We start from the raw sequence: 14,421 nt of genomic DNA, 5'->3' as shown, positions 1-14,421 counted from the left end.
GTCGTGCTGATTTTATTAGCAATAGCATCAGCACTTTGCTCTGTTTTATTGTTTGAAAACTGATTACAGCATTACTGTAAAACAGGGTAATATAAAAAAGTTAATATGCATTGTGTTAGCTTGATATATTAAAATGTGACTACGTTGAAAAGAATGGCCTTAAACAGATTTGTAAGTTAGCTTTTTTGGTACAGTATTTGCTGAATGTTATTTGTTTAACACTGAATAAATGCCTTTATTATTTTTGTTAGTTTGTTTTCTGTATTTGAACTGTGTAATGGGCAAAAATGTTTCTTTTAGGATTTCATGATAGAAGGAATGGTACAAATGGGAGCACATTACAACAGATTTAATATAAGACTTACCAAATTTAAAGTGTAAATGTGTTTAGACTTTTTTTTTTAATTGCAGTGGTATTAAATATATTTATTCTCTATTGATTGGGGGAAATTTTTGTTCTGACTTCTCAGTTTTGAGAAAATAACTATAAATGTGTGTATTCCGTTTTTCCTAAGATTTCTAATTAGCCTAAAGAGGCAAATATATTTAAACTAATTGCTAAAGAGGTATGACTGACAGTCTAATTGTTACTTTTAGCGTGCAGTCTCTTTTTTGTGTGTGTTAACAAGTCTGACAAGTCATCCTATTAAAATGCTATGATCTAAACAGCTAGACAGATCCTTCATAAGATTTAGATCAGACATCTGAAAAAATCTACAAAGTTGGCATTTTAAAACATAATGTATTTGGGAACAACTATCATTATTTTGTTGTTGTTGTTGTTGTTTTGTTAATGAACTAAATCTTATGGGAAAATAAAATGTTAACTAAATTGAACGAAGTGCAGAGTTGTTAAATGCACTGTCCATTTATATGAAAATGTTTGCTTCTGTTATCTTAATATTAATTATTCTTTATAAATGGTTTTTAAGTTGCTACTACAGGGGCAGACTGTGGACCCGTTTACACAATTGTGCAAGGGAGTAAGGAGGTATAAGGTGCCCCCATACGCCTGTATGACAGCTACCCAGATAGCAATGCAGAGAGGAAAGAAGCTATATCCCATTCCCCCATCTCACTTCTGCACAAGTCTACCTTCCCCAGTGGAGCAGAGGGAAACTGGAAAGCAGATTGTGACTCTAGGCTGTCTACACTACCACTTCTGTCGGTATAATTTATGTCGCTCAGGGGCACCTATGTCAGCTCAACATAAATGATGCTGACATAAGCGCCGGTGTGGACAGCACTATGTCTACGGGAGAGCTTCTCCTACCAACATAGCTACTCCTGCTCATTGGGGTGGACTAATTATGTTGGCAGGAGAGCTCTCTCCCGTCGGCCTAGAGCAGCTACACTAGAGATCTTAGAGCTGCACAGCTGAAAGCTCTCTAGTGTAGACATAGTCTCGGAGTCATGATCTCCTGGTCTGCTCCAAGGGGCAATGCAACAAGGTGCTCCCCTTGTTAGGGCTTGTGGCAAATTCATGATTGAGCCTTATCATTTGATATAGCTTTTCTTGCTGTACAGTAATTAAAATGTAAGAAATTTCTGATTTGAGGGGAGGGAAGTCCAGATAAAAAAAATTGTATGTTTCAAGGTGATTTTATCTGTAAGGTAACTTAACTTACACTTGTTAATCAATTATTCTTCTAAATTATTTTACTTGTAAAATTCTTCAAGAACTTCATCTTTCAATGATGCCAGAAAGTTCTCTACATAGCAGAATAGAATGTGCATAAAAATATCTAAACTGGAACTGTCAAGTAAAGTGTCATTTAAAAAAAAAAAGCCTTATACTATATTTTGACAGAGAAACAAATGTACTTTTCAACATTTATGTGGTGTCTTTTTAGTTTTAATGAACCAGCCCAGATCTTATATTTGGTTTTCCGGCATTGAAAAGAGACTTAACAAAAGCAAAAAAAAAAAAAATCCCACACCTATTTTAATTGTTGGGTTTTTTTTAGTTCTTTTTGATTTATGTTCCTATTGGGCCTTACTAAACCCTAAATTTTGTATCTGAATTACTGAACAGTCCCTTAATTGTAATACAAAAAGGGAATAATTTTAGCCATTATTTGGATTAGATTTTTGTGGTTTAGAGTAGACATGAATGTGAATGAGAGAGTAATTTAGGCCCCAATCCTGCAGAGATTTTTGGCATGGTTTACATTTGAAAGTTATAGCAGCAGCATCGGGGTGTGAAAAAAACACACCCCTGACTAACATAGCTGTGCTGATATGAATGTTTCTCCCCCTTCCCCCCCCCCTCCCCCCCAATAGATGTAGCTATATCAACAGAAGAGTGCTTCTGTCAATGTCGCTAATGTAGTTTGTGGAGGTGGTCTTCCTACACTGGCAGAAAAAAACCCTTTTGTCAGTTAGGCTGCATCTATGTTATGGGGTTATGCCAGCATAACTCTGCTAGTGTAGTCTCTGTGGTGTAAATGTACCCATTCACTTATGCTTAACTTTGCACAGGACTAGTCCTAAAGAAGTCACTACTCATAAATGTAAAGTTAAGCAAATGCATGTCTCTCTGTAGAATCAACACCTTAAGTTCTGATCTTGAGACTACAGAGCATTCTCAACTGCCATTTACTCAAGGAATTTCACATTTACGCTTGGCTTTATCATTCACTTTCTATGAACCTTTTCTTATTGCATAAAGGTATCAGTGCTTTTAAAAGTGGTTTCCCTTTTTACAGCGTATTGTCTTTTTAATCTTGCAGTTAAATCATAATGTTGAATTTGTGATGACTTTCTTTAGTAAAACTGTAGGATTATAACTTCCCTACAGATCTGGGCAGGTGGAGAAGTTTGGATAGAGAAAGTTAATAGCCAACCCCAAATACCTTCCAAAATAGTGGAAATACAGAAAACTACTGAAATTGACCCCTCCGACCTTTCTTTAGAAAAAATTTAAGTTCTTGTTTCAAAGATGGCATCCATGTGAAAATCATTCTTTAATATTTCTGCATTTATGGAGTTGATTTCTACTACTACTACCGAGAATTTATGTCGAGGAATTTTTGTGTTATCTTATAACAGAAAGAACTCTGCAACATGATCCTTGACTGCTGTGCTCAACAAAGAACATATGAGAAATTCTTTGGTTTACTGGCAGGGGTGAGTTCCACTTTCAGACTTCAAATTTTACAGCAAGAAACATACGCGTCGTTTAATATGGCAGTAAAAGTTTTCATATAAGCATCTTATATTTTACAATAAATACGTCGATTACGTGTGGCTCTTTTGTTCTGAAGTTGGTTATATGAGCTGAGGTGGTTGGATTATCAGATGGTAATAAGCATTCATAGTAAATACAGAATGGGAGCACACTTTTTCCCTATTTTTTCTTTAATGTTCCTATCTTGTAGAAGGATGGTCCAGTGGCCAATGCATAGCAGTAACAGTAATGGCACTACATAAGTGCAAAGTACTATGCTTTGTTATAAACAATTTTCTTGCAGGAGCAGGAAAGATGGTATTTTGGAGTTCTCCGTTGTTTCTCCACTTCATTATGGTTGCTTAGTTAATTTAGCAAATTAGGATGACTTGATTCATTCCTGCACCACTCTCTCACTAAAAGAAACAAATCTGGTTTTCTTCTTCTTCTTCTTGTCTGTGTGTATGTAAAATGGGTTATAACTTTTGTTACAATTATTTATTAAGTAGCAGTTTATCTTTTACTCCACCTGTAATCTCAGTATAGCTGACTCTAATAAAGATTACATAAGTAAAACTTTTCATGTTCTTTCAAGGTTACTTACAGTACAGAAGTTTCATTAATTTCTAGACTATCAGATTTCAGAAAATGTTACAGCTGATGTAGCTGTGCACAAAGGACCATATTTCCTTTTTCTATTATTCACCTAGTACTAACAGTTACCTTATAATTTACTAGTAACTGGTTATAAGAAAGCACTTGGTTCCATAATAATCCTGGATGTTGAAATTTACAGAGTAAATTTACAGCACTTTATTACAGATTGTCACTGAAAAATATTTCAACGTTCAGGATTATTATGGAACCAAGTGTGTTCTTTATATTTCTTGGAATTGCTGTTTCTGCCTGAAATGTCTTGACACTAACTATGCTCCTTTCTACTTCTCTAGTTTCAAATAAACTTGCAATGATGCAATTAAAAATATTATGTCTTGTGGTATTGTATTAAGGGTTCCCACCAGGTGAGAATACTAGAAACAAGATCTTGCAAGGTAGAAGAAATTACATTATCTAGTAACATGTCAAAATTGGTAATTATTGTTTTATAATGCAAGATTAGTTTCCTCTGGGAAACTGCTGGAGGTAATAAATTGATCTTTATATTCCATTTAAAGATATTTTTTCCTTTCCTTTTAAAAGGAAAGACTGGTATAAAATGTTTAGTTCTAAATGTATTTTTGTTTAATGTTCTATTTAATCTGGTTATTTCAGCGTTTCTGCATGTTAAAAAAAGAATACATGGAATCCTTTGAAGCTATTTTCAAAGAACAATATGATACTATCCACCGTTTGGAAACAAACAAATTGAGAAATGTAGCCAAGATGTTTGCTCATCTTCTGTACACAGATTCACTTCCCTGGAGTGTAAGTAGAAAAGGGCTGTGTCCTAGCTTCTTTCTTCAATAGTTAGTCTGTGGTGCTCAGAAATAAATTACAATATATCATATTTTGGGTCAGGGATACCTTTTTAAGTCTAGGTTTTTAAAGCCTACTATGACTGTCTGATTTAAAAAAAAAAAAGCAAAATGTGTTATTTTAATTGATATTCTTATGAATTATATTGCTATAGTGTTGGGATGAAAGATGCTATTTTATATATGGGCCAAAGGATGAGCTTGATTTTCTAAAAAATACAAATAGAACCGGGTGTGTGTATTTAACCTGTGTTTTTTCTTAACATTTTCAGGTCCTTGAATGTATAATATTGAGTGAAGAAACTACTACATCGTCCAGTAGAATTTTTGTTAAAATATTCTTCCAGGAACTTAGTGAATATATGGGACTTCCTAATCTTAATGCAAGATTAAAGGATGAGTAAGTTGAATTTTTACTCTGAGCATTGTCCTTTGAATGCTTTCACCCTGTAAGAGTACATACTGACTCTCCATTTTCAAGTGAAAGTTTTTACTAAATGAAAATACATAACAAATTATGGCCCCAATTCTGTAAAGACGAGTGTGTGCACATTGATGTTGGTGTACGTGCTGTGACTAGTCAAAGTTAAACATGCATAAATATTTGCAGGATCAGGGCCTGTATCTTCTTGGTTTTTGTTCCACTGCTATTTCAACTTGAATAGTAACTTCCCAAGCTGAAGCACATTTATTTGTATACATCAGCATCATTCCTGAAGGGTGTGGGGCAGAATAGTCTATTTTTGGCAGAGCGTGAAAGAGACCTCAAAAATATTAACTTTGTATTTTTATAAGATTAATTTTAAGCACAACAAAAGTAAAACATTCTCTTATGTGTGTGTTCCGGTACTTACACAATAGTGAGGATCCTTCCAATTGTTCAGGTTATTTCTTGAGGATCTAAGTCTTACTCCTTTTCAGGAGCTATTATCCTGTATGATGGTAAATTTAAACAGGCACTCAAAACTCATTGAAGCCCAAACTTTGACCTACTTTAGGACCTAATTCAATGGAATTTCTACATGGAGAGCTGCTACAGAATCAGGCTCTTAAAGTTGTCATAATCTGACAGGGAAAGGCTGTCTTTTTTTATAAAACCACCACAGGCTTATGAAGACATTTTAAAATTCTGCTAAAGGAACACTTACTTTGCTGGACCCACAAAAGCATTGTTTTTTTTCATCCATTGCAGTGTCCACAAAAAGCAATGCATGAACAAAGACTGTTTTTGTCCTGTGGGATTCCTATGATGTATTTTTCAACAAATGCATGTAGAAATTAAGATTAGTCTGCTGCGTGAGGTTTAACTTCAATGTTTTGTTTTTATCAGAACACTGCAACCTTTTTTTGAAGGATTATTGCCTCGGGACAATCCAAGAAACACTCGATTTGCCATCAATTTTTTCACTTCCATTGGTCTTGGAGGATTAACGTAAGAAATCTTCTTTTTTTGGAGGAGGAGTGGGGGTGTCTTAATCCTGATTTGACATTGCTTGACTTTCTGTTTAAGGATTGAGATTGTTTATTTTTGTTGCTAATTAGGGATGAATTACGGGAACATCTGAAAAATGCACCAAAGATGATCATGACACAGAAACAAGATGTTGAGTCATCAGATAGCTCATCATCTTCCTCCGAGTCTGACTCCTCAGATTCCAATTCTGACAGCAGTAACAGTAGCTCGGGATCATCTAGTGGCAGTGACTCCTCTTCTAGCAGTGACTCAGGTATTAAACAACATCTCTCATTTATCTCATTCTCTCTTTACTGTGTGCACTGATACACTTACCACGAGGAAATAGCAATAGTTGATATTTAATTATTTATTGCTAAATCTGTACTTCAAAAATTCCTATCCGTAATTTTGATAAAATTCTGGAAATCTTAGAAGAAAATAAATTGCTTTCGGTCCATACATGGTGACAGGTTTCAGAGTGGTAGCCATATTAGTCTGTATCAGCCAAAACAACAAGGAGTCCTTGTGGCACCTTAGAGACTAACAAAATTTATTTCGGCATAAGATTTTGTAGGCTAAAACCTGAGAAATGGGTTTTAGCCCACGAAAGCTTATGCCCAAATACCTTTGTTAGTCTCTAAGGTGCCATAAGGACTCCTCGTTGTTTTTTAGATCCATAGTAATTTTAATTATAGAAGTTATAACTGTTGAGAGTCCTGTTTCCAGAGAGTGAAAGATGTTTTGTTTTGTTTTTCTTCTTACTTCCCTGTAGCCACAGTTGTGCTATTTCATGTGTCAAACAAGGGATTGCTCAGTTTTCTGCAATTCATTTAGCTTCTTATGCAGGTCTGGGTTCCTGAATCCACTTCCCATTCCTATTGCTCAGAAGCAGTATGGTGCGCTGTTATAATAACCAAGGCTCCTGTCACTTGAGAATTCTCCAAGAAAGATGAAACTTTGGCTGACAATTTGTTATGCAAAAATTTCATGTATTATAATTAGTATTTTTAATAAGATTATCTTGCTGATGTAAAATCTGCTTTTTGACATGAAGTATAATAAACATTGTTAACCTAAAATATATCTGCTATTCTAATTTGGAGCATTTAGTCTTATATAGTGTGGAGGGAGAGCAGATGATAGCACAGCATGAACTGCAGTAGTTAGGAAGCTTGCTGATTCAAAGTTAATTTGATTTATTATGATTTTAGTAGCAAAAAATACTAATAAAATAAATACACAAGCAGTATGAATTACACTTGCATTAGAAATGCATTTGTTTTCTGTTTCAAGCTTACTTTACAAAGTCTGAATTGATTGTTTATCACTATAAAGCTATTGCATTAATGACGACAAAGCACTAGTGGAGGGCACAGTTTAACCGGGTCAGAGAGGCGAAGTTCAGCAAAGAGCCAGATGGCTTCTGCATAGACAGCTGCAGCTTGGCTGAGCTGCTTGATAGGAACCAGAGAGGTAAGTCCTTAGTGGAAAAACCAACTGATTGTGCAGTCTGTCAATGTGAGCATGCTTTTTGGTAAAAGGACACTCTCTTCTACTATTTTGTCCTTTTTCCATTCAGAAACAATTAAATATATGCATTTTGATAATCTCTGCAGTATGCTTTGATTATGTACAGTAGAAGCAGGAATGTGGCAAAAATAATTAAATACAGTGTTAACTATAATAATTCTGTGAGATAATCAGGTTTCTTTTTTGTAACTTTGTATTCCCTAGTAGTTTAAATGTCACAGTTTTTCTAGAAAGCAAAGGCTAATTGTTGGTTGTAACTCAGGTTCTTCACATTTTTGCATCTTTCCATAGATTATAATGAGGACTTCCTAGTAGTATTCTGAAAAGCATTTCCCAGAGGAATGCATTGGTAACTCTCTTACCAGTGTAGTACTGGTCTAGCAATTAAACCTGGCACATAAATGTTGCTAGGTGAAAATCTCTTGCTAAGGAACAATTTAAGAATTTGTGATTCCTGTGCTGATGGAAGCTCTGTGCATATATAATGGGATATGGGCCAGGAATTAAAGAAATTCCATGTTTCTTAGAACAGAAAGGAAGTGAACCAGATTTAAAAACATTTATTCTGGAAAGGGTGTTCTTGGTCTTCAGGTAAATTTCCAGGGTGAACTTCAAAAGAAAATTGAAAATTGCTTCAGCAATATGTTCTGAACATAGAAAGGGAACAGAGAAAGAGGGCACTGAGCACATAACAAATACTGAACTTGTCTTTTACTGTGTCCCCCAATGTCTCCTTTGCCAGCTCAACTGTGACTCCGTGTTGTCTGTTGGAGCACTAAGCTTGCTCATAGTCAAATAAGTTAGTTATTTTTTTTATCCATTAAACTACTTTACAAAGTCTCTTATTTTTACATTCCAGTAGAGCTATAATAATAAAAAAGAAACTGTATTAAAAAAATATATATATTGTAAAATCTGACTTAAGTGACTCCCTATGGGCTGGTTTTAAACATGTCATCAGAGAAGCACCAGCAACCTCTCTCTCCACATCAGAGGTTAGGCAACTGCTGTAAAATTCAGTTATAGGATCTAAAATAAAATGTATTAGTGTCTCCTTGGTAGTTGTGATGCTTTCAAAAGGCAATTAAGCAGAGATAGAGCTGGCCAATGTGACATCGCAATGCTTAGAGTAAAAAGAAATGAAGGTTGTTTTTTAGTTGTGTTCTTTATGGTGATTTTTACTCTAGAGGACGTTCAGCACATATTGCTGATGTAATGTTTGTATTTTATTTGGCGCTCATCCTTTAAGCCCTTCTTTTAGTGACCAATCAACATAATGACACTATGCATGATTTTGGAAATATCTACCATGTCTGTTCATTCCATGGAATATAGGGTGACCAGATGTCCCGATTTTATAGGGACAGTCCTGATATTTGGGGCTCTTTTTATATGGGCTCCTATTACCCCCACCCCACCCCCGTCCCGATTTTTCACACTTGCTGTCTGGTTACCCAATTGAATACTAAATAGGTTCTGTATTGACAGATATTAGTAGGTTGGGAAAATAAAACTTGTTCCACAGTGGAGATAGACACTAGTCTGTTCGGAAATCTAGATGTTATTTAATGCTTAGCTTCTCTGTGAGGTAAATGTAGAACCTGGATACCTATTTTTTGGGTAGGATGCAGAGAAAAAAAACTACCCCTTTCAAGTTAGCAACATAATTTACTTTTTTAGCTGTATTGTCTTTGCTGCCCTTAAGTAATTATAGCACAAATAAAAACTTTGCTTAGTGACTGTTAAGATTGCACAGGACATACCTCACCCAAAATCTTAAAAGCATGAAAACAAGGGGAAAGTCTCCAGCGTTTCTTGCCACCCTCACGTTGTCTCCAGTGCTGTCAATAACACACTTCAAGCACTCTGTAAGGTTTTTACTTTCATCTGCAACAGATACTAAAAGTGCTATATCCTCACTTCTTAAAACTCTCACTCTGATGCAAAGCCCCAGCAATGTTAATGCAGAATAACAGAATAATATATGCAGGGGAGCTGAACTGTTGATACAAGAGCATATGAGGTCACTTAAGATTTTCTGCATGAAAGTGAGAGTTTGATGAACTTGCCCTCTCTTGTGCATGGAGGAGGAGCAGTGACTGGGGGAATCACTGGAAAAGCTTCTGGGACTGGTTATTCTCTATGGTAGGCTGAAGCTGGTGCCTAGGGTCATTTGGTGGCTGTAGCCTGTGCCAAGGTGCTGTTGCCCACCAGCTGCAACCACTGTTACATCGTGGAAATGGGTCTCGGAGTAGCTATCCTGTTGCTGCAATACTATCCCATAGCTCTGTCATGACTTTCTCCAGTATCCCTTCTCTTTCCCTCAGGATAACTTGAGCAGACTACTGCAGGGACCTCAGCCCCTTTTGGACTGAGAGACTTTTGTGGGAGGAGTATGCTTATGGAAGATGGACCATCTAAGGATAGGGCGTTGGGACTCCTCCTGAGTTCTCTTCCCAGTTCTGGGTAGGAAGTGTGATCTAGCATGTTAGAATAGTGAGCTGGGAGTCAGGATTCCTGGATTCTATATCTGTCTCTGCCACTGACTCTGTGTATGAACCTGGGGATCTGTTCAATGATCCTGCTCTCTCCTGTCACCCTGACAGCTTGCATTGCTCTAACTATTGTAATAAATCCTCATGCTGTACATATGGGTACAGTGGGGTCCCCAACAGAGATGGAACCCAGATCTGTCAGCTCCAAAAATGCAAGCCTTTAATACAGGGAGGCGAAGGAGAATCATGGTATGTCATCAAGGCTTTTATCCTCTCTGTGGGTGGCAGCCACGTCTGCACAGTTTTGGCTATAACGCCGTACTCTTGCTTCTCCTATGTTCTTTAGCCATTTAACGCACACAATTTTGTTTAATGATTGGTAAGGTTTCATCAGAACATTCCCATCACACTCAAATTTAAAATAAGGGAAATATGATGCTAAGGAAAACTATTTGTGACACTTATATTTCTTGAATCAATAGATTGGCAGATCTGACTGTTGAATTCCCTGTATTTGGGAAGTTACTTTGCCTTAACAATGCTGAGGTTTCTCGTAAGGTTGTGTTAGAGTGAGCATTTCATGAAGTTGGAATATGTGTTTCTTTTTGTTATCTATTGGAGATGCAAATGGAAGCCTTATGTTGGATGGAGTGTGGTATTGACAGCACTTAGGCAATATAAAATGGGAAGGAATGCAGAAGACTCCCTTTATTTCCAAGCTTTTAAAATTGTGTGTGGATGCCGTGTGTCAAGATGCAACCTTACTGTCACTAAATGAAGTTGTTGTTGTTGTTTTTGTATTAATAAAACAAGTGGACGTATAGGCCAGCAACAAAACCTGGAAAATGAGGAATAAAATATGGGGAAATCTTGGGAGTGATAGCCAGTTTACCAGATTTCTTTTTCCTTAGATTTCCTTTAGAGAATTCATTTATTTATTAAACAAAAAACCTGTTTTAGACTGCTGTTTAAAAATAAGTCATTTCTCTTCAATTAATAGAGCATGGGCAGATTTTCCCAGCATGTTTTGGAGAGACTCACAGAAGGGAAAGAAATACAAAACTCTAAGCTCATTATTTTGAACCCTGTGGCAAGATAAGCATTTAAGAATATAAAATTTTGGCAATCATTTCTCTCAAAACTTTCTATATAATATAACATTCTAATTATGCATAATTAATGACACTGAATAAATTAAAAAATAGTTAACTCATGTATGCTGTACTTTCAGATGCTGCTAAAGTAAAAAGGAAGAAGATGCAAAAGAAAAACAAAGCACTGGATAAAGTTGCCAGGAAAAAACAAGGGAGTAAAAAGAAACTACTTGAAAAGAAAACAGAAAGGAGACAGCAGGAAGATAGATATGATATTGATAGAAATTCAGAAAGAAATGCTGACAGAAATTTGAGAGACTCAAATAGGAGAGATGATCTATCTAAATATCCCTATGACAGAGATGATGCCGCTGACAGGAACAGTTACCGGAGTGAAAAGGACAGGTATCATGAAAGAAATATGGATTTAGAAAATAAACACGGTAATTCCAAAAAGAAGAAAGCAGAGAGAACTTCTTCTTTTTCTGATAATGAAAAGGACAAACACTGCACTAAAGACAGTGTACATCACAATAGGAGAAAAGAGAGGTCAAAATCTAGAGAAAGAAACCGTAATAATTCAAGTCCCAGAGAGGAAGAGGAGCAGAATCGATATCGGAATGGTGCAGAGAAATGCCCAGAGAAGTATAGCCGATATTCTGACCAATGTAGAGAATCCAGGAAAAATGAGGACAGACGAAGGGAGAATTCTCCACGTAGGCGAAAATAACACTATGCCACTGAGTTTGAAATAAATGCTTTTCTGTGCAGCTAAAACTGTGTATTTTTAACTCTATTACTGAACTTTCTTTTAAAAAAGGAGCTTTTGTACAAAGTGCAAGTTTGTATTTGTAAGGTTCATTGGCTTTCTTAAGGTTTTCAGTATTGAATCTTTTATAATCACTGTATGTGAAGAACCCTTCTGTTAAATTTCTTCCTTGGAAGAGCATTTACATTTGAGAGAGAAAAAAAAAACAGAAGCTTGCTTATATTTTGTGAATAAAATAGTTAAGATCCCACTGAAATGAATGTTTTTATCAACTTAACTTCAGATGTTTCGTAAATATTGTGTTTGAGTTATAGTATCTGAAAATGCTCCTTTTTAGTTTTGTTTAGTAGTTGACAAGCAGAGCAGTCAGATTATTGTACAGAGGTGTGAAATTTCATATTCCTTTATATATAGAACATATGGACATCCTGAATAGTTTATCCTCTTAAGGTGAAAACAGACTAAACAAATTAAGGAGTCTCAAGTATTTGCAGATTACCACTCAGTCTAAAAACATGACACTTTCAAAAAGCTGAGCTGAAATATTGTAAAATGTTATGCTATGAGTACAGTTTAAAATGTCAACTGGAACTATGAGTGATGTCTTCCTATTTCGGTGATGCATCTTCTCAGTGAACTTCAAACCTAAGAGGCAAGGCTCAGATAAGTGTTATGTGAGAATCTTTTTTTCTTCAGTCTTTATAAACATATCAGCGCAGGCAGTGCAGACTGTATAAGTACATAACCAACAATAGAGACCTGTAGTGCATGTTCTTCAATTTAGATTCTCAGTTAAACTTGGAGGCAGATGTGAGCACAGGCCTCTTAGTAATCTGATATAATATAAATTATTGGGATTTTTTCTTAAGACATTAAAAAGTTGCACCTGTAAACATCACAGTTTGAAGTTTTAGAAACTTGTTTTTATATTACTTTTTAATCTTTTTACTTCTGGAAGATTTTAGTTTCTTGGACCAGCCTGTCTTAGCTTGCTTATAAAGATATCCCCCACCCCCTCTCAATTATTTTTTTTCAACCAGCGAGTTTGATTGAAGGTCATATAGCTCTGATCTCTGTCACTATAACTACCAAGCCTTAGCAGGACCTTACTCAGTAGGCATGTGAAGAAGTGGGTTATGGTACAGAAGATGCTCCAAAATTCCTTCCAGAAGTGCCAACAGGAGAATAATTAAGTTCACAAAATGTTATACCAGACCAGAAAAAGTAGTTGTAGAAACAGTTAGTATAAATCTGACAGACCCAAAATAGCTGAGGCAGTTAGATACATATATTAGTCACCTGAGAAATCAAAATAACCTGGTAAATATGGCTGGGTAATGAGTAATACCTAAAGAAATAGAGGGTTCTTTGATATAAGGTGTATAAAGAAATAGTGTAGGTATATACAATGGGAGATTTTTACAAAAGTAACAATTAAGTCAGTTCTATAGTTTGCCCTCACTGCTATATAAGACTGAATTTTCTCCCTGAACTTTTTTACAGAATGAACTAAAATGCAAATTGCTGAGAATCTGAAAACTTTCATTTTTCAGTATTCAGTCTCAACTCTTTCTATTTTATTCCCTGTAATGCCTTGAACTAAGAATCCCACTGAAAAGGTTAATTCTGAAAGAATGCTTGTGACAGAAGAATTCCAATTGGTGGTTGTCCATTGATTTTCTTTACATCAACTCTCCACAGTATGCTGTTGAGTCATAATGACCTTTGATTATAGTTGTGTTGTACAAGCTTATTTACTACCACACCATATTTTTCCAAATTTTGCAATAACGCTTACTCCACTATGTTACGGGTCTGCTAACATTCACATTATAAACTCTTTTACATACTGTGTATCAGTTAATAGAGCCTTGAAAAGGCACTTGAATAAAGGTTAATACATAAAACAAATTTACTCTCTTTTTTTTTAAATAACTCTATTTCTGGCGTATTTCAAGAAGTGCCAGCCTAAATTCTGGTATTTCTATAATTTTTTTTTTTTACTGTTTTTGCTATCGGCAAAATAATTTGCTAGAGTAACATTAGCTATGGTTGTGGTTACATACAGTCTGTATCTAAAATAAAGATGGCTTTTACAAAGAGAAATTCAGTGCTATTTAACATAAATGTGAACATTTTACAGTCTCTCTCACAAAAGATGTATTTTTTTAAGAAGACCCTTTGGCTTCACTTTTGTTCCAGTTTCTTTTTATGGGAGTAGTTTTCATAAATCATTTCTCTACTTTTAAAATAAACAAGCAGCTTTTATTAAACAAAAAAGTGTTCCCATTTTGTGGAGGAGTGCAGCTGGTTCACAGGCGAGCTGGAGCATAACTCATGTGTCAGCTCTTTGGTGTCACCATTTTGTTGCTGGCCGTGAATCAAAGATGGCTATTTCCATTTCACTAGATAAGGAATTGCCTTAACTGCAGC

At 35.6% G+C, this 14,421-nt stretch overlaps 1 protein-coding gene across 3 annotated transcripts in view; it reads left to right on the top strand.

The window, feature by feature from the left end:
- CWC22 (CWC22 spliceosome associated protein homolog) overlaps positions 1–14,213 on the top strand; it is a 50,235-nt gene extending 36,022 nt beyond the window's left edge. For all 3 annotated transcript variants that reach the window (XM_034785682.1, XM_034785680.1, XM_034785681.1), the window contains exons 15-20: positions 3,052–3,129; positions 4,442–4,594; positions 4,917–5,044; positions 5,975–6,076; positions 6,187–6,371; positions 11,357–14,213. In XM_034785682.1, the coding sequence (XP_034641573.1) occupies positions 3,052–3,129; positions 4,442–4,594; positions 4,917–5,044; positions 5,975–6,076; positions 6,187–6,371; positions 11,357–11,949 (1,239 nt within the window). In that variant the 3' untranslated portion in view covers positions 11,950–14,213. The remainder of the gene's footprint in view (positions 1–3,051; positions 3,130–4,441; positions 4,595–4,916; positions 5,045–5,974; positions 6,077–6,186; positions 6,372–11,356) is intronic.
- Positions 14,214–14,421: the final 208 nt, after the last annotated feature.

This window comes from Trachemys scripta, chromosome 11 (genome assembly GCF_013100865.1).
Source record: "Trachemys scripta elegans isolate TJP31775 chromosome 11, CAS_Tse_1.0, whole genome shotgun sequence".
Lineage (NCBI taxonomy): Eukaryota > Metazoa > Chordata > Testudines > Emydidae > Trachemys > Trachemys scripta.
Note: the sequence above shows the minus strand (reverse complement) of the source record. Positions and strands in the feature narration are given on the sequence as shown.